The sequence below is a fragment of the Copadichromis virginalis genome, linkage group LG3 (genome assembly GCF_057382275.1).
Source record: "Copadichromis virginalis isolate Kocher_CV1m ecotype Utaka linkage group LG3, C_Virginalis_male_GT1.1, whole genome shotgun sequence".
Classification (NCBI taxonomy): Eukaryota; Metazoa; Chordata; class Actinopteri; order Cichliformes; family Cichlidae; genus Copadichromis; species Copadichromis virginalis.
In genome coordinates, this window is record NC_140620.1 from 50,779,364 (window position 1) to 50,798,141 (window position 18,778).

General features: G+C 37.5%; 1 protein-coding gene and 1 long non-coding RNA gene across 4 annotated transcripts; both read left to right on the top strand.

The window, feature by feature from the left end:
* The first annotated feature begins 561 nt into the window (after positions 1 to 561).
* Positions 562 to 1,720, top strand: LOC146715149 (uncharacterized). The gene is made up of 3 exons (XR_014919333.1): positions 562 to 607; positions 745 to 893; positions 998 to 1,720. It is a non-coding gene; the product is annotated as an uncharacterized LOC146715149 (long non-coding RNA).
* A 913-nt stretch (positions 1,721 to 2,633) lies between these two features.
* On the top strand, positions 2,634 to 4,372 carry LOC146715150 (uncharacterized). Of its 3 annotated transcripts, none has more exons than XM_085452782.1 (6): positions 2,634 to 2,699; positions 2,933 to 3,080; positions 3,209 to 3,259; positions 3,456 to 3,533; positions 3,628 to 3,681; positions 3,858 to 4,372. In XM_085452782.1, exons 2-6 carry the CDS (start codon positions 2,961 to 2,963, stop codon positions 4,044 to 4,046), a joined length of 492 nt encoding a protein of 163 aa, XP_085308908.1. In that variant the 5' UTR covers positions 2,634 to 2,699; positions 2,933 to 2,960; the 3' UTR covers positions 4,047 to 4,372. The 3 variants fall into 3 exon arrangements, with proteins under 3 accessions (XP_085308908.1, XP_085308909.1, XP_085308910.1); XM_085452783.1 differs by having other exon boundaries at positions 2,635 to 2,699; positions 2,936 to 3,080; XM_085452784.1 differs by having other exon boundaries at positions 2,638 to 2,699; positions 2,888 to 3,080.
* Positions 4,373 to 18,778: the final 14,406 nt, after the last annotated feature.

Sequence of the window (18,778 nt, forward strand, 5' to 3'; positions counted from 1 at the left end):
GTTATAAATATATTACTTCATGCTAATGTTGCAATATATGTAGTGTCTATTTTAGTGTTAAGATATACTATTGATCATATGATAAAGATTATTTGAATATTAAATGAATAACTGAAAACTGGAATTATTGGAAAAGTGGAATATGAACTGGTCTCATTTTTAACAAAAGTGATGCTGGCTCTAACACTGGATTACATTCGCTTTCCGTTCATTTGTATATTCTTTTACAATGTGTAAAAAAACATTTATTTGTCCTTATAAGCAGTCCATGTGTTAAACAAACCCAGTCTCAGGGCAGTTTGTAAAATAATCCCAGGAAAACCATCTAGATTTTCCTGTTCATGTACACAAACGTTACAGTGAGTAACATGCCTAAACTCCTCCCTTTTCTGCCACATGCTTCTGTCGTGGCTGCTGTTAATATATGGAATATTCTTCAGCTGTTTAACAGTCTGATGAGCCTTAATTTCCATAAAGTGGATCATATTACATCTGTGAAATGAAAGAGAAAGCACAGTTCACTTAAAGTATTTGTAGTGTTTGAGTCCCTTGTATTTTCAGTCTACACCTGTACCGTGCAGCCGCTCTTTCTCCTTTCAGCAGGCAGGTAAGATCAGCAAAACTGCATCATAAGATGGTTTATAGTTAATACTTTTTATACAATATATTAATAACATAAAACAGGAAACATAGATTTAATTCTTCATTCATCATTTCATTTATTTCCTGTCATTTTCTCTCCAGAAGATTTTATTTCACCAGTGATGGCAGCAGCAGGCGTCTCCAAAAGCAGAGGACTGACTGGTGTCAGAAACACCAAAGCTGTAATCATCTTCTTGCTGCTGTCCCTGGTTTATGAGGCAAATTCACAGACAACTGAGGAATATTTGAATGTAAAATTAAAGTCACTATAAGTTACTATAACTTTTTCCTTCACTTACAGTTGTTAATATGTAGTTCTTAGGCAACTGATGCATCCTGTTTTTTCAAATTTCAGAAAATCAAGGCCACCTTAGGAGAAGCTGATGAAAAACTACAGTTTCTTCAGTCCATCCAGGAACTAATAAAGACATCATCATTTTCAGAGGATTTTCCACCACTGATGGATTTCACAAATAACTTGATTCACTTCATTGAGAAATCCAAGATGCTGTTAGAAAGAAAGGAAAAAGAATTTGAAAGAAATGAAGGACAACCTAAAACTCAATGGAAGCAGAACTTTTAGCTATGCTTTAGACTTTGGTATCATTGTTTTTCATTGTTGTTACTATTTTGATTAAAGAGCTGGATGGGACATGTATTTGTTTTGCTTTTACCTTTCCTGAACTGTGATTTGTTTTCTTTGCTGAAACTCTGCAACATTATGTTTTGTCCACTTACGTTGTTTTTTAAACACAGAGGTGCTGTCAGCAATACTGGCATGACATGTTGACAGTAAAAGACAAATATCATTCCCATGTTTTGCAAATAGATTTTGCATTTTTGTCTTTGTATTGGATTCTAGTGATGTCTTTGCCCCAGACATGGAGGCCACTGTATAGGCATGCATCTGCCTCTACTCTTGCACCATTGAAAATTGTTGTGTTGATCATTCAAGTTTATAGAACTCACTTCATATCTTTTGTTAGTTTTTATGGATCTTCAGCATGGTAATGGGGGCTAGCCCCAAATACTTTTTCTAGTTTGAATAAATAATTACATACTAATTGCTCTTTTTGCTTGTGTACTTTTTTTTAAATTTTATGATATATATATATATATATATATATATTACATATTATGCTATGACTGGGAAATTGTTCTTATGTGTATTAGTTATACAAGTGTCTGTATTGGTAATGTACCATCCATGAACCAATAAATTCCTGCATACAAAGATGTTTTTGTTTCAAGTGGTGATGTAATTTGATAAAGGTCTTCAGTGTGCATCAAATCACAATATTAACCTGTCTGGACCAGATATCATCATCATATTTGTTCATCAGTTTTATTTTGCAAGCTGGAGATGCCGCTCCAGCAAGCCAGAGAATCCCCCCCCCCACCCCCTTTGTGGCAAGCAGCAGGTGCACCTCGCAAATGGGCAATAGAAAACCGATCACTGCCCATGCAATCCCCAAAATGAGCTGGCATGATGTCAGGGCAGCATGGGTGGCAGCAACTTTTTTTTGCCGATGCCATGATGCCGCCCCCACCACGATGCCGCAATGGGCAACCGCCCATGTTGTGATGTCAACCTAAAAGCTCACTAGAGCATGGAGTAGAAAAAATTGCTCAGAATATGCAGAGACAAGAGCTCTCCTCCTCCACATTTACAGTATCACCAGCGGCGTGCAGCAGGCATCCTGCTGAACTGATCTGAGCCAGAGATCAAGGCAGAGAAGGTAGGGGATGGAAAGATTGAGGCAGAGAAAGAGAGAAGAGAACAGAGAAGAAAAAAAGAAAAAAAAAGAAAAAAGAAAAAGAATTTTTTTTTATTATAATATGTTATTTCACAACAATAACTGATGGGTTTCTATTCTTATAAACAGGACTAGACAAACACTACTTTGTTGAAAACAAAAGTGAAAGGGCTGCTCACATTCACGAGATGCAAATGAGTTAAGAGACACTGTATATAAAGCATCTGTGGCATGTCATCTCATTTTAGTTTCATTCTCCACCTGTACGGTACAGCAGCTCTTCTTACGTTCGCACAGCAGGTAAGAGGAGTCATCATGCACAAAAATATGATTTATTTTGATTAATATTTACAGAATAAGTTTAAATCAACGTGGAAAAGCATGTTGACTCTCTCTCTCTCTCTCTCTCTCTCTCTCTCTCTCTCTCTCTATATATATATATATATATATATATATATATATATATATATATATATATATATATTCAGTTACTTATTAACTCCAAATGTCTATGACATCTCAACTTTTTTAAGCAGGGAGTTTGTTCCAGTTCTAAGAGCGATGGCAGCAGCAGCCTTTTCCAATACCAGGGGACCAGCTTTAGCCAACAAAGGCTTATTACTCATCTTCTCTCTGCTGTGTCTTGTTTCAGTCGCAAGTTCCCTCTATACCCAAGGCCAGGTGATGAATTGACTTTTGCTGAATTCCCTTCTATGACTCAACAATTACACACTTATGTGTATATGTACAGTCTAAGTCATCACAATTAGCTGCTGAATTTTTTTCTTTATTTGCAATGGGTCACACAGATGATGCTTGAGCAGATGAAGAGAGTCATAAAAGAAGCAGACAGATGGAAGGTGGGTCAGTCAGTCTCCAAGTTTTAAAATCTGCTGTGTGTAGGCAGAAAAGAAGGGTTAAAAAATACCTTAATAAATCCATTTTACTTTACACCATCTACAGTGATATATGGCAAGTCTTGCAAGTATAGCAAATGCATTACATACAGTGTAGAATAATATGGTAAATTTAAATGTTCTTATTGTTTTCTGTTAGGCAGAAGACAAATATAGAAAGGAAACAATCACAAAACTATTTGATCTTTCAAGTTCACTGACCCACAAGGACCAACTGGTAAATTAATATTTAATAATTGCTGTGGTTTTCATTGTGCTCTTCAGCAGCTGTCACACTCACCGTGCTCTCCTTTTTTCTGGAAAATATTCAGGAACTATTCCAGGAAACCCTATGCAGCGCTGTAAAACAAGAGGAAACACTGAAGGTGGGTCTGTCAGTTACTCACATGTTGACTGAGAAAGTCTTTAATTCATAAAACTAATAACTCAAAACCTACAGTAACATCAGCATACCTTCAGGCATCTGATACACTGCAAATGGACAACAAATGGAATGAAATGTTATATCATTTGTGCTAAAATGTTTATTTTTCTCATTCAGGCAGGATACAAGTACAAAATGGCAGCAACAGTATTGGATGAACTGTTTGAGAAATACATCCGTCAGTGGGAACTGGATATGTTATCAGCTGATTATCCACCAGTGAAGGAAGTAATTAAGGTTGGTTTGCACTTTATGAAGAACTTCCGAACTTACATGGACAAGAAGATGACTTTGCTACAAGAATAGAGAACAGGAAAGAAACTGGGTGTGATGGGCAGCTTCACAAAACTGTAGAAGAAACAACAAATTGAACTGCTTACATTTCTGTCTCTATGTCTGTTCTAGTTTGCGCATATTTAGTTTTTATGAAAACCATTTTTTGTTGTTTCTAAATCATAAAAAAAATACATACATTTCCTTCAAGTTATACATATGTGACTTCTTTATATTAATTTGGCACAAAGTTGTAGTAAACTGGGGAGTTCTTTTGTTTTACTGATCTTGGCCAGTGATTCTTTTATTTAGACATTATACGTTTCTATGCATTCTAAATAAATGTGCTATGTAAAGAATTTTTCTTGTGCTTCCTTTGTCAAACCCTAAAGTAAAAACAAAAAAAATCAGAGATGATATATGTAGAAACTGTATCATAATCCCCTATTTACTGACAACAAAGATGATGACAGGGTTTTTTGCTTCCTATGGTTTGATCATAAGTCCTTCAGGTCAAGCATAAATGATGGAATCATTAATCCATTTTTAGATATTTGTTTATATGTCCAAAGTATTTAGATAATCAAATATTTCTTCATTTTATTTTTATCTATTTATTTACTCACTTTCCTGCTATTTTACCTCTGTCCAGCCCAACAGTGGATAATGGGTGTTATTAGTGGAAATCAGCTAATAGATATCGGCCTGTAGTGGCCTTCTACAGCTGCTAGTTTCTTCTGAAGGTTGTTATGACTCATTCAGATTGAGGATCACTAAGAAGAGCATGGAAAGACTCCAGAATCTACTCTCACTGGTTTCCCCAGCAGAATTTGCTTTCCCTGCGGCAGGTGCATGCACTGGGCAGGGAGAGCAGATCCAGTTGACTCCATTACAATCGACAAGAGTCTGGTCACCAGTCTGTTGCAGGGCTAACACATGTACACAGACAACTGTTCGCACTCTCTCCCTGCAACAAAACATTACCTGTCCTTTTATTAACTGCAAATATTAGCTTCTTCATGACTAATTCATTTGCTAGTTAATTAAGTTACGAGTAAAATGATTATTCGCAGATTCACAGTAAATATCCTGATTAGCTTCAATGCATCTATAATAAATATGTAATTTAAGTTTGTTGTTGTTTAACACAGATTTCAGAGGAGCATTGTTGCTTCATCCTTAATAGTTTAAAGAAGAACTGAATTAGAAATCAAAGGTCCTTAAAAGTTTTTTCTGCTCCCAGACCCTCGAAGACAAATTTCACCCATGAGAGCTGACAGGATACGATTTTTAAAAAAAGTGACATTATTAGAAACAAAGGTGAGCAACAATACTTAATATGTGCTTTTAACATAACTGTCATTTACATAGTGGTCTTGTATTTGTTAAACATTTTCCAGGATGGTATCTGGCAGTTTCTTCCACAGAAGAATCCAGAGAAGTTTCATTCATCACTGTGGGACTGGTTTCACCTAAAAAGCTCATTTCATTCATTCCCCATACGTTCGTTTATGGAAATGTTTCAGAGAGACTGATTTCTCTACCAGAGGGTGAACCAGTGTGTTTCCATAGATTACCTCTTTATGAATGTACTTCTTAACCCTTTCACACATAGCAGTCACTACAGTAGACAGCTATTCAAAGGCTGTTTTCTTGTATTTGTGTCAGTGTTGATGGTATATGTCAAGAGATGTATTCTTAAACACTTTTTCAGTTGAGAATCAGAGAGGAGAAACACAGTTTTACTTGTATACAAGGGCAGCACAGAGCACTCGCACTGAGAGTGAGGGCTCTGAGACTCGCAGCTCTGTGACTGACTCTGTGACTGCCCTGGTCTTTATTTATACATCAGTGGGTGTTTGTTCCTTACATTGGAATGTGGATGTGTATATGTATTTGTGTGTGTGTGTGTGTGTGTGTGTGTGTGTGTGTGTGTGTGTGTGTGTGTGTGTGTGTGTGTGTGCCAAAGTGTGACCCCATAAACGACTTCCCTAAACCTGCTGGTCTGGAAAATCCAACAGTTCATCTAAATGTATAAAAGGCACTTAGACTAAAACTGACACAACTACGTTTATCCTACCGTAAAACAATAAAAGAAGGTACGACCTTTCCCATGCTCCTAGGATGTGGGGGTGAATGCCAGAACACCCTGGAATGTTACAGACCTCCTAGGATGAGACATTCTTTCAATATACCACCAACTATATACTTCTAAACACAAATGATTACATGCAGTATCCTACCACAAGTAAACTTATATTATTAAAAGATTATACTGACTACTAAGTACAATTTTCTATTGACAGTATACTTGCACATAAACCACTACATTGGACACTGATGTGTCACTCCATACCCTGCCACCCACTGGTCAGCCAGTGTTGTCCACCTAAGTGGACATGTAAAAAACTCTTTGAAAAGTACATGTTAAAAAAAAGTTCAAAAATCTTGTTTTCATGCCTAAAGATGAATAAAAATACTTAAGAAAAAAAAATTTGATTGAGGTTGTCATAATTCATATGTGAAAGGGTTAAAGGAAGACAAGTGTTTGTCCTCTGTTGTTCCTAAGGTACAGTGAATGATATTAAGGGGAAGAGGTCAACACTGGGGGGAGGGGGGGGACACAAGAAGCAGAAGTGCTTTCAAGAAGCAGCCACAGTGAGGACACAGCCACCTTACACTGAGGTCAGAGCTCAGAATTTTAAAAAGCATCTGAAACAGCTCAGGTTGGAAAGAAGCCTTTTATTCTAGCTGTTGTTAGGGCTCAAACCCTGGTGCAACCCTGAATTGGATAAGAGGAAGAGGATGGATGAATGGTATTCCAATTATGTAATCTGATAATTTACAAACTGAAATTATCTAATCAGAATGTAAGTAAGGATTATACAAATGAGAAAGCAGACAGAGGTGTGACATAAATATAAATGTATTATCTGACATACGAGGACAGCTACAAGTAGTCTGAAAAACAGTTTGCAGGTCTGTCAGCATGAGACATTCTCACATAGAAGACATTGTTAGTCTCTAATTCATTTGACCATAATTGGGTCATAATTAGACCAGCATTTCTCAGATATTATGCTGTACTGTACAATCTTACTGACACAGGATTGAAGCTGCATGATGCAAATAAAATGACTAAATCCTCCTTTTTATGGTTTATCGGTTTCAAACCAGCAGAAAAAGAATTCAGAAGAAGTCGCAGAAGAAATATATGAGGCCGTGTAGTGAAATGGTTTTTTTTTCTTGTTATCATAAGACATTTGGAGTGATGGCTTCTACAACTTTGGTTGTGCATAAACTAAAGCTTACAGTCTAAGAAGTCAGAGTGTTGATATTAATGAGAGACATAAGGAAAAGATTAAAACAGCAACTGCATTTGTAATGACTCTCAAAATTTCTGAAGGTTAAGAAAAAAAAATCACTTTACCAGTTGGTTCTCATCTATGTTGAATGTACCAGTTGGTCCTTGTCTACCAGGGCACTTGAAAGACAAACCAGACACAGCAGGGTGAACATGAGGAACAGGCCTTTGGTGGTGCTGGAAACAGTCACTGCTGCCATCGCTGTTCTGTCTCTAAGAAGAAAATGTACATTGTAAAGCATGAAGAGTTGAATGGGAAATGTACAAACTCCAGCTGAACATCTTTAAATTCCAGCGGAGTTATTTCAAAAAAAAAAAGAAAAAAGAAAAAAGAGTATAAAATCAATGCGTTACATTGCATCACAAAGGAAATAATTAAAATAGAACTGAATCTAAAATGTCACATCACAATGTCCTTTTACACACATACTTATTTTTCCACCTCCCCTTTTGCTCAGCTTAACGCTGCTGTGTGTTTGTTTCCTGGTTTCCTGGTGTGCAGGAACAGTCACACTTACCTGAGCTTATTGTTGTAACTCAGCTTTCACTTTTGTTTCACAGATATTTCCCTGATCCTGCCAATATTGAAACTAAATGATTTGTGTCATATGCTTACCTTGATATATATATAGCTGGTTATCTTCTGTGTAGCGATGAAAATGTATGCAGTGTTTTCTTACAGTACTGCCTAAGGGAAACAAGTTTAATGTGAACAGAATTGTTCCCAGCACAGAATTCTTTGAAACTCAATGACTAACTTTTGTACATGAAGCAGACTCCCAACTTACATTTACAAACTGAAATTTGTCAGATAGATATGATTCAAACCAGTGCAGTGCATTTCCTTAAACTGGGAACAGTGTCTTCCAGTGTCTGTGGTAAAATAGTGCTCAGATCTTTTGTGTGTGTTTTTGGGTGGGTTGTTTGCAGGTGTGTTGCACTGTGTTTGTATGTGTGTAGATGCAGTAAAACTTTCATCTTAGCTTAACTTTGAAGCTCAGGCTTTCATATTTGTTTTACAAATAACTTCATTTGCCTGTTTGTCTTTACAGGAACATGCACAGTGTCGCTGTGAGACAGATGCAAATGCCTTAATGACAACATGAGGAGAAAAAAAGTGAAGCACTGCAGAGTGCACTAAATTCTAAATGCAATCTTTAAATATATTTTAAAACTGAACAATTTTGTTTATCTTTACATCATTTGTAAATGGGTCAGGTAAATTTTAGTTAATCCACTTTTGTGGCTGACTGCTGGGGATATGGCAAAAAAAGTTGTATATTTTGAGATAGATATTCTGACAACAAACAGTAGCAGTAGCAGGTTAATGTTTTTATTATGTGTCAGGTCATACAAACATTTTTTCCACCGCAGAAATTAAGTAATGGTTGAAAAAAAAATCGAAATTCTGTAAATGTATTCCCTGAACATTATCTTTAACACATAAAATCCTCTGGGCAATGATAGCTAACAGTAAAATCCTAGTTTATGTAAAATTGTAAAGAAGGGGGACACTTCAAAAAAGTTAAACCAAACTTAAACAAGTACTATATGATAAGGGAACTAAACAGATGCAACATTAGAGAAAAAGGAAATCACTGAGACGGAAGTTACAATTCAGCTTGCAGTTCCTCAAGGAATTCAATAAATTCATTCTGTTTTTGTAGTTTCTTTACATTTTCTTCTATTTCCCCTCCCAACTGCTCTTTCACCCTATCAATGTAAGCCTCAATTTTCTTCAACATCTCTGTATTGAAGTCCGTTAGTTGTTTGATCTCAGTCACTTGTTGTTTGAACTCAGTCTGATGGGAGAACATTTAATTAATTTCATAACATTCCACAAATTCAGTTTACTCTTGCCACATTATATTTTGTCATACATGTACTCGAGTCACTTATTACAGCTCCTAATGCACCAGTATTCTTAGACAATGTTTGACAGGTATGTGAGAAACATGTACCGACCTTCAGTTTTTCTAGCTGCTCGTGTGATTTCTGATAGTTTTCTTTGAATTTTTCCTGAAATTCCAAAGTAAACATTGTTTATGTTTTTTCTTTGTTTGTTTGTTTTGGTAACGGTATGAACAGTGAAAGGTGGTGGATTGGCCAGATACTGGCCAAAATGCTGGGTGAAAAACCCAGGCAATGACAAACAAGGTTTTGTAAGGAAGAGCTTTTATGGCCGTGGCAACACTCAGTGTTGACTGCCTTCGTCTTTTGTTTCCCTCCTCTTTTACTTCAGACCTGTCTCTTTCTTCCCAATTCTACTGTCCGTTGAGAATGTGTGTGTGAATCACAGTGGTCACAGTATTTTTTAGGTCTTCTGAGTGCGTGACATTCCAACTCAATCAACCAGTTACTGACAGGTAACCCTCAGGCTAACAGGGAATGCAGTAACTCATTTGGTTTTGTTACAGTTTTTTCTGAATGCTTAAACCCTAACTGTGATTCTTATAGCACAATTTCTGAAACTATTAATACTTATAGCAAAACCATTCTGTTAGGGGTGAACAGTTATCAAACACTCAGGTGAAGAAATGACACTCAGACAGTTCAACAGTTAACGTGCACGGGTGAGAGCTCAGAGAGAGTCACAACCCTACACTTGTCTTGCATCTTTATTTATACACTTCAGTAAAGTGATGTCACATGGCAAAGGAAAGATAAAACAGGAACTTAGCTACACGCTCTTCACTCGTGGGGAGAGAACATGTAGTTGCTGGAACTTAATCTAACAACAACAGCTTGTTTTCACAACTCATTGTGGTGTTGTGATGTGATTGTTCAGAGAGTTCATGATAGAAAGACATTTGCATAAGCAGAAATATCAAACACTTATCAGTATATCACTCAGTTGCATTTCATGACAATAAAACTTAAAAATCCCTTAACACATTCACTGAGTTTGCAAAACTAAAAGCACAAACACTGCTTTGAACTTAGTTTACCATTTTGTAACACACACTTTGCAAACCTGTAGCTACAATCCACTGCACAGCACTCTTTTGCCTAACTGTAAACACAAAAGGAAAAGATTAAAACAGCAACTGCATTTGTAGTGACTCTCAAAATTTCTGAAGGTTAAGAAAAAAAAAATCACTTTACCAGTTGGTTCTCATCTATGTTGAATGTACCAGTTGGTCCTTGTCTACCAGGGCACTTGAAAGACAAACCAGACACAGCAGGGTGAACATGAGGAACAGGCCTTTGGTGGTGCTGGAAACAGTCACTGCTGCCATCGCTGTTCTGTCTCTAAGAAGAAAATGTACATTGTAAAGCATGAAGAGTTGAATGGGAAATGTACAAACTCCAGCTGAACATCTTTAAATTCCAGCGGAGTTATTTCAAAAAAAAAAAGAAAAAAGAAAAAAGAGTATAAAATCAATGCGTTACATTGCATCACAAAGGAAATAATTAAAATAGAACTGAATCTAAAATGTCACATCACAATGTCCTTTTACACACATACTTATTTTTCCACCTCCCCTTTTGCTCAGCTTAACGCTGCACATTTTTTGTAACTATTGGCTAATTTTGCAAAACTCTACACACAAATAAAAAAACCTGTCACCCAATTATCAAAACATTTTAGTTCTCTTGCAAAAGCGAACACAGCTAGATTAACCCCTCACACCTTTGTAAAAATGGTGTTTTCGTATCAAACAGTACACACAAGCCATCAGCCTACATCATGTCGTCTTTCTGGGTCCGGCCACAAAATTTCGTCCACATCGCATGCGACATCCTTCAGTCCAAGGCACCGGGGAAAATATCTCCTTGCATGCCGTATCCAGGCCTGACATGATGCCTGGTCAATATCTCCACATGCCTCCTCCATTGCCTGTAAAAGGGCTACCTGTTGATGAGGATGACGGTCATACACTTTCCAGCACCAGGCAGAGAAGAACTCCTCAACGGGATTCAAGAATGGAGAGTATGGAGGGAGGTTGAGTGCCATGAAGGATGGATGGTCTGTAAACCAGTTGCGGACCAAAGCAGCCCTATGGAAACTAACATTGTCCCATATGATGACATATCGGGTCTGCTCTGGTCTCTGAACAGTGAGCATGTCATGCAAGGTGTCCAGGAATGCAATAATGTGTACAGTGTTGTATGGGTTGCATGATGGTGAACAACACCATTTTGGCTTATAGCTGCACACATGGTTATATTACCACCACGTTGTCCTGGGACATTGATGATGGCACGGTGTCCAATAATGTTCCTGCCACGTCTCCTGGTTTTACTGAGGTTAAAACCGGCCTCATCTACAAAAAGTAGCTCATGTCCCATTGCATCTGCTTCTAGTTCCATCACTCTCTGGACAAGACAAAACAAATGCAACACATCAGGCCCATGCACAGCACTACAGTATGCACTTCCAAATTCAGAACCAATGACACTAGCTTACCTGCACATAGTCATATCGCAGTTGCTTTACACGTTCTGTGTTCCTCTCGAAAGGAACTCTGTAAATTTGCTTCATTCTTATTCTGTGGCGCGCAAGTACACGACTTAGTGCAGAAATGCTTGCACTGTGTATATTTTGAAAGATGGTGTCATCATCCATTATGCGCTGCTGTATTTCACGCAGTCTTATTGCATTATTGGCAATCACCATGTTCACTATATGGGTCTCCTGCTCTGGAGTGAACATTCTGCCTCTGCCCCCAACATCTGGACGTCTAGCAATTCTGTAAAGTAACAATTTCAGTATTTTTCCATGTATGGTACTGTTGTGTTTCTCATTAGAGTATGGCAGTGCTACAAAGTACTTACCGATTCTCATTTCGGAATGTCCTAATGATGCTTGCCACAGTGTAGCGGCTCAGTTTAGGCTGAACACGTTGGCCAGCTTCCCTCAGGGTCATCCCATGGTTGATGACATGGTCCACTATTGTAGCTCTGGTGTCATCAGTTATTCTGTTTCGTACTCTTCTTACCCTTCCTCTTTCCCCTCCTCGTCCTCTTCTTGCTCCTCCACGTCCTCTTCCTCCGACTTCTTCACCTCCACATCCTCTTGCTCGGCCTCCTCTGATTCTCACTCTTCTCGCTCTTACTGCTCCTTCCATTGTACTCCACATAGACAGCTTACCTGTGGCCTGTTTATAGTGCTTAGGCTGATTGCAAAGTGGACTACTTATCTAAAACAGTTTTGACATGTGAAAGTGTGCCAGACAGTTGGCAAATTAGTGTTAATGATAGCCACACATGTGTATACTTTTGCTAGGAGTGTGTTGGAAATTTGGTAATTGAGTGTTGTGCAGTGAATTGTGCCTACAGTTTTGCAAAGTGTGTGTTACAAAATTGCAAACTGAGTGCAAAGCAGTTTTTGTGCTTTTAGTTTTGCAAACTCAGTGAGTGGTTTTGCTGTAAGTCTGAATAGTTTTAGAAATTGTGCTACAGGAATCACAGTTAGGGTTTAGGCATTCGGAAAAAACTGTAAGCCCTGTGGTGGTGACTATTTCATTTATCCCCCCCCCCCCCCCCCTTTCCTCCTGTAAAGACATTCTCTATGCAGTTGCCTGAACTAGAGTCCAGAGACCACCAGCTTACATCAATTATGACACAAAGGAACTAGTCACAAAAAGTGACATAACTAATTTTTATTGGGTGAAACTAGTAAGATGATAAAATATGCAATGTATTGACTACACTGGGCTGAGACAACGTATATAACAAAAGGAACAAAAATAAATATCCCTCACCACTGATAACCTAGAGGGCTCTATTATTGACTAATTTTGAGATGAGTGTAAGAAAATGTTTAGCTCTACACTTTTGGGAACATTAAGCAATGAGCTGCTTATTTATTTTTTTGGTTTAAGAAACCCACTTTTCAGAACCCAGTAAATTGTTAAACTAGTTATTTTTGTTGACTTAGATTACGTTTTGTTCTCTGATTAGACTCTTGCCTCCACAACCTGAAACCCCGTAAGCAATAGAAAATGGATGGATGGATCTAATCCATGTCTTTCCTTCCTTCTTCTTCTTTTGCTACGTACTTCTACACATTACTCTGTTTTCTCACTCACTCTAGCCTACACTGAGAGTCTGCTCAGTGCTGCAGGACAGCTAAACAGAACAGAGCAGCAAGGAGGGGTTGAGGCCAAGTGCACCTGCATGAGAGGAGAGGTGTTTTTGCATAGACATGTCTCCTTTCCGGTGAACGTGAGCAACAAACCTAACCCCTATTAGCTTCATGGTTTACCAGGATGTAAAAGGTGCATTGTTAATGCACCTGCGCTTTTGCAAATATGCAAAGTCAACATGTCTGCCTGTAAAGAGGTCTATTGTTTAAGATGACTGGCAGAGCAGAAAAGAAGTATAGTGTCTTTATTTGGTATTTTTTGCAATAAATAGTGTTTATATTTCTCAAATTATGTCACTGGATGCTGTCAGTATATTAACACATCTGACAGTGTAAGTCATAGTCATAGTAAAAAACTATTTTATGTCAAGCAGGTAAAAGGGCAGTCCTATTCAAAATTATTGAGACACAGTACTCAAGTACTGAATGAGAGAAATTACAGAGAAATTATTCCCAGAGTAATTCAATGAAAGCCTAATAAATGCCTACTTCTCAGTTTCTTTTCAGTGTGTGAAATTTCTTGATCAAATTCTTTATTTACCCTGGCTACATCAATCTTGATTTTCTCTAAGAAGACATTAACTTTCTGCATAAAATGTGCCCTCTGGGGTAATGCCGGAAGATGTTACAAGTACCAGGTTGCGGCAACCATGGACAGCTATACATGTGTCGTGAAAACACGGACACAGGAAATGTCCCATATGGAAAAGATATATATAATTCTTATAAAGTTTGTATCTGTCTTGTATGAAACTTATATGAAAAGCATATAAGAGTGAAAACACATATAAGATCCCTTGAAAAATTATATAATGAAACTTGTATGTTTTGGATACTTACTAAAACAATGTATGAAAGTAATGAGAAAGTGGCCACTTTCATGAGTAAATCATGTAAGCCTTATATGATTTACTCATGAAAGTGGCCACTTTCATGAGTAATCACATATAAGTTTTTACTATTTCTTTTCCATATGGGGTGGCTTGTTGCTGAATACCACTTCACACTTTATATGCTGTACTATTAAAAACTCACTTATAAAATGAAAGCTAGCTAGATGCTAAAGTACTGCAACTGCAACATATGGACACGTGCAGTTGTTCCAGTGCTGTGGTGAAAAAAGAAAAAAAAAAACATCGGCCCACTGACTACAGCGCAGTTTTTTTCTTTTATCTCTTTTTACGTGACATGCCCTGGTGATTAGTACATGAGATATGTTACTGTTTCGGCTCAAACTGGTTTGATGTCTGAACGGTTATAGTGATGTAAAATAATAACTCTAAAACATAAGTGCAATAAGCATGGTTTGTAAATGTAAGGAGTGAAAAGTAAATAGATTTCTTTGTGTGTTTGCATCTGTGTGTGTGTGCTGTTGGGTGTGCTGCAGTGTGGTCTGTGTGCAGAGGCATTAACACTTAGCTATCTCAGGCTTTCATTTTTGTTTCACAGATTTTAGCCTATTTCACAAGAAGATGCACACACATCTTCATGTGAAAAAAAGTGTAGAAAAAAGGAAAAAAGGAGGAAAAAAGTGTACAAAACATACTACAAAACCCCCTCAAACTTTTAAATATTTCAAATGTGCACAAACATTTCTGCTCACCTTTTGCATAATATGTAAATTGCTTTGGATGACAGCTGGGGATGATGCATAAAAGATAAAAAGTTGTTGAATGTACAGTATATTGCACGAGATGCAGAAATTAGAAAACATTTTCTGTTTACTAAAAAAATGTGTCCATACTTTAAGCAGTAAAACAGACTGACGCTGACAGTGTAAAAAGTGGGATAATGGGTATACCACATGCTGTGCGTGGCATTCTTTCATTTCATGAAAAACTTTACTCACTGCTTGTTTCTCTTTCCTGTAAACAAACCACATTTACAGGAAAACAAGATTCACATGTGTTTGAGGTCCTGTTTCTGCTCCAGATATGTTCCCAACAACCCTGCTTTTGATCAGCTCATTACCCTCTGTGTATTTAAGGACTGTTTCTACAGTCAGACTGACAAACTGTCAGATTGTACAGCTGATTATGCAGACCATTTTCACAGCTAGCAGCACATCAAGACTTTCACTCCAGTTAAAATATTCCTGGACCTGTTCCTCTCTTGTCCTCCGTCTTAGGAAACCCTTGGTGTTTCAGCTGTTACCTCCTCGCTGTCTCCTCTTGATTCATAACATTTTTAGATTTTATATTAGATCTCCTCTTGATTCATCCCTTGGAAAAAGACAATTCTACATCAGATTCCGTGTTCAGTTTGACATCTGAAAGGAATTCTCCCAACCAATCACCACTTCACTGATTAATCCTCTACCTTGGCTGCATAGGGGCTCATTTGATCATTCGACTCATTCAGTTTTGTTAATAAAAACTGTAAATCTGTTCTTAGCCTTAGCCTGTGTGCTTTTGGGACTCCAGTTCGAGTATAATTATGATAAAATGACTTAACTAAAGACAGGGCCCAGGGGACACTGTGGCAATAAATCAGCTTTTAGGAAATCAAGGAATTCTATTAGAGCAATGAAAGCTGCACTGAGATCCACAGAAAAAAAGAAAAAAAAAAAAACCTAAAAACTGACAGCTAAGTGTAAGTAAGCATAAGCAACATCCTGCAACAGTTTAAATCTTCACCTTCACCTGCTGCAGCTATATTTTTGGAAGGGTTTGAAGCTATTCTCACAGGTTTTCTGGTGAGCTACATCACTACTGCTTTGTCCTGTGAGACTTATTTATGTTCAGCACTGAGGGATCCAAGGTATAATACATTGTGGGGCAGCGGGATTGGTTGGTACGTGGATGAATTATATTTTGTTTGAGTTTGAGGAAGGGAGCTTAAGAAAGTTGCATTCTGAGAAAGCCATTAAATGAGTGCTAAATGTATATTTGTTTTTTGTTTTTTTTACCGTGGCTGAGTCTTCCAATTTCAAAGAGGCTTTCAGAGGCATTTTTGAAGCTGAGACTTAGTATGATGACACAAATCTTTGGGGAGTAATTCTACACAGAAACTGCCAGGTGGCTAAGTTGGGACTCATTAGCAGATGTATTGTCGATCTCTTTTACACCTCTCCGGGTGTACTTGTTCTTGAATGATAAATGAGTAAAACCCTGCACTGTATTGACTAACGTTATCCAAATATTTAGATTTTTTTCTTTTTTTTTTACCTTTGTAAAAATGTCAAATAACAATAGACTTTGACATTTGTTATGTCTTTCATGAAAGATTATGTGGGGGCATCATCACAGTGAAAAATAAATCACTGATTAGTTTTGCTCTAAAACCTGTCAAACTGTTTGCTAAGTTTGAGATATGCAGATATCATCATTTAACACACCCTGTTTGACACACTGAATACTTAGCTATACCTGCCGGTATAACAGCCACCCCATTCAGCTTGTCAACCTTTGGTTAATCATGTACTCACATGATTAACTGTCACAACCGCTTTGTTTTTTTGACCTGAGTGACAGTTTCATTTTCCTATCAATACAATCTCAAAGAACATCGTATCCCCATCTATTTAGTGCACGGGGGAAATAAGCACTTAGATTAAGCTGAGAAATGTGAGATCTGTGCCTTTTTTGGGATATATTGAGAGTGTGCAAAAGACTTGCAATTTGTTAATTATTCTGTGCTTTTCAAGACACTAAAGCAGAAAAGTATAAGGAGGCATGGTTACAGGTGAAGTGCTAGAAATGTAGTTGTCCTAGTGTGCCAAATGTGCTAGTTACTATGAGTACTACAAATGTTTGTGTTCAGTTGCTTTCAAAACAAAAGCATTTGTGACTCTAACAAATGAAAATGGGGAAACTCACTAACAATCTACAAAAAAACTTTGGTTTAGTTCTTCATGTATTTTCATAGTTGAGATTTCAAAAGAGGAAAACACAAGTGCATTAATCACAGCAGAAATCCCCAAAACTATTTGATTTTGAGGAGGTGCTTTTGGATGTACACCACATTAAAAAACGCACTGTTTAAAGTTATATTGTTTGATTTAACTATGAAAAAGTATTTTGATTTTGAATAAACATTGTTCAGAAGTTTATGGTACATCAACACATTTACTACCACTCCATTCAAGACTAAATCAGCTACAAGGTAGAAAAACTATTTCTGTAACTACCAAACACACTTAAAACGACTCTGAACATAAAGCATGGATTTCCTTGTTATCCTGACAGCATGTACACTATTGATGTGTCATGCGCAAAAACATCAGCCGATGTTTTGTAGTGAATCAGAAGAGACAACTCCCATTGAGTGAGAGCCTGCTCCCCACTTTTTTTAACGAGGTTTGTTGTGTTGCCACAGTATTTAACTGGCTTCCCACATACATCGCACACAGAATAATTTCTATGTTGAAAGTAAAGGCAGTTATGATCTGTGAACCAGTCAAGATTGTGTGTTTTGTGGTCTAATGTTTTGTGCCTCGGGTTTTGGTACGTAGCACGCACATGAATGAGAGGCGGAAGGCGATTGTAGTTCCTGTTAAGAAAATGTGTGAATAAATTGACATACATCAGCTTACTATATTTATCCAAACAGACTGGACCAATAATGCTGAATTAGAGACTTCAACATGGACAGTGGACAGTGATGGAAACAACTGGAAGAGACATTTATGACGCCCTGCAGAACTTAAACCACTCTGCAGAGAGACGTGTGATTTACATGTCTAGAGGAGGAGTACCACCAAGCTGGGATGGTTTTGAAAATGTTATTTTTTTATTTTGATGGTTAACAATTCATTTGTTCACTTGTTGGATGCAGTTTACCATTGAATGAGATCAATGAGGAATAGGATAACTGCTAATACATTTGTCAAACTGTGTACTCCTACAGTAATTTAGGATGATTAACAGATGCTGAGAATAAAAATGCCTGCACTGAAACTGTCAAACATAAGGTGTTCATAACTGGGAACTTTTCTTGCATAAATGTCAAACAGGGCGCAAATGTCAGGTTTATATTGTTGATTGTCATTTGTGCTTAGAAATATTTAACCATATATGCTTAGAGGTGTATAATCAGCTGTTTAGTGATAGGATGTGTGATCCTTAGTAGTCTGCAAAGACTTTGTGTGCATGCCAGAGTGTTCTGGCATGCACACTCACACCCTAAGGTCATGAGAGATCTCGTATCTTCTCTTGCTGATATATGGTATAGCAAACACACGTATATCTGTTTAAGTATAAGTGCCTTTTGTTTAGATGAAATGCCGGATTTCCAGATGAGCAGGTTTAGGGAAGTCATTTAGGGGTCACATTCTGATGAGTTAGGAGTGAAAACGTGTTGTTAAATGAG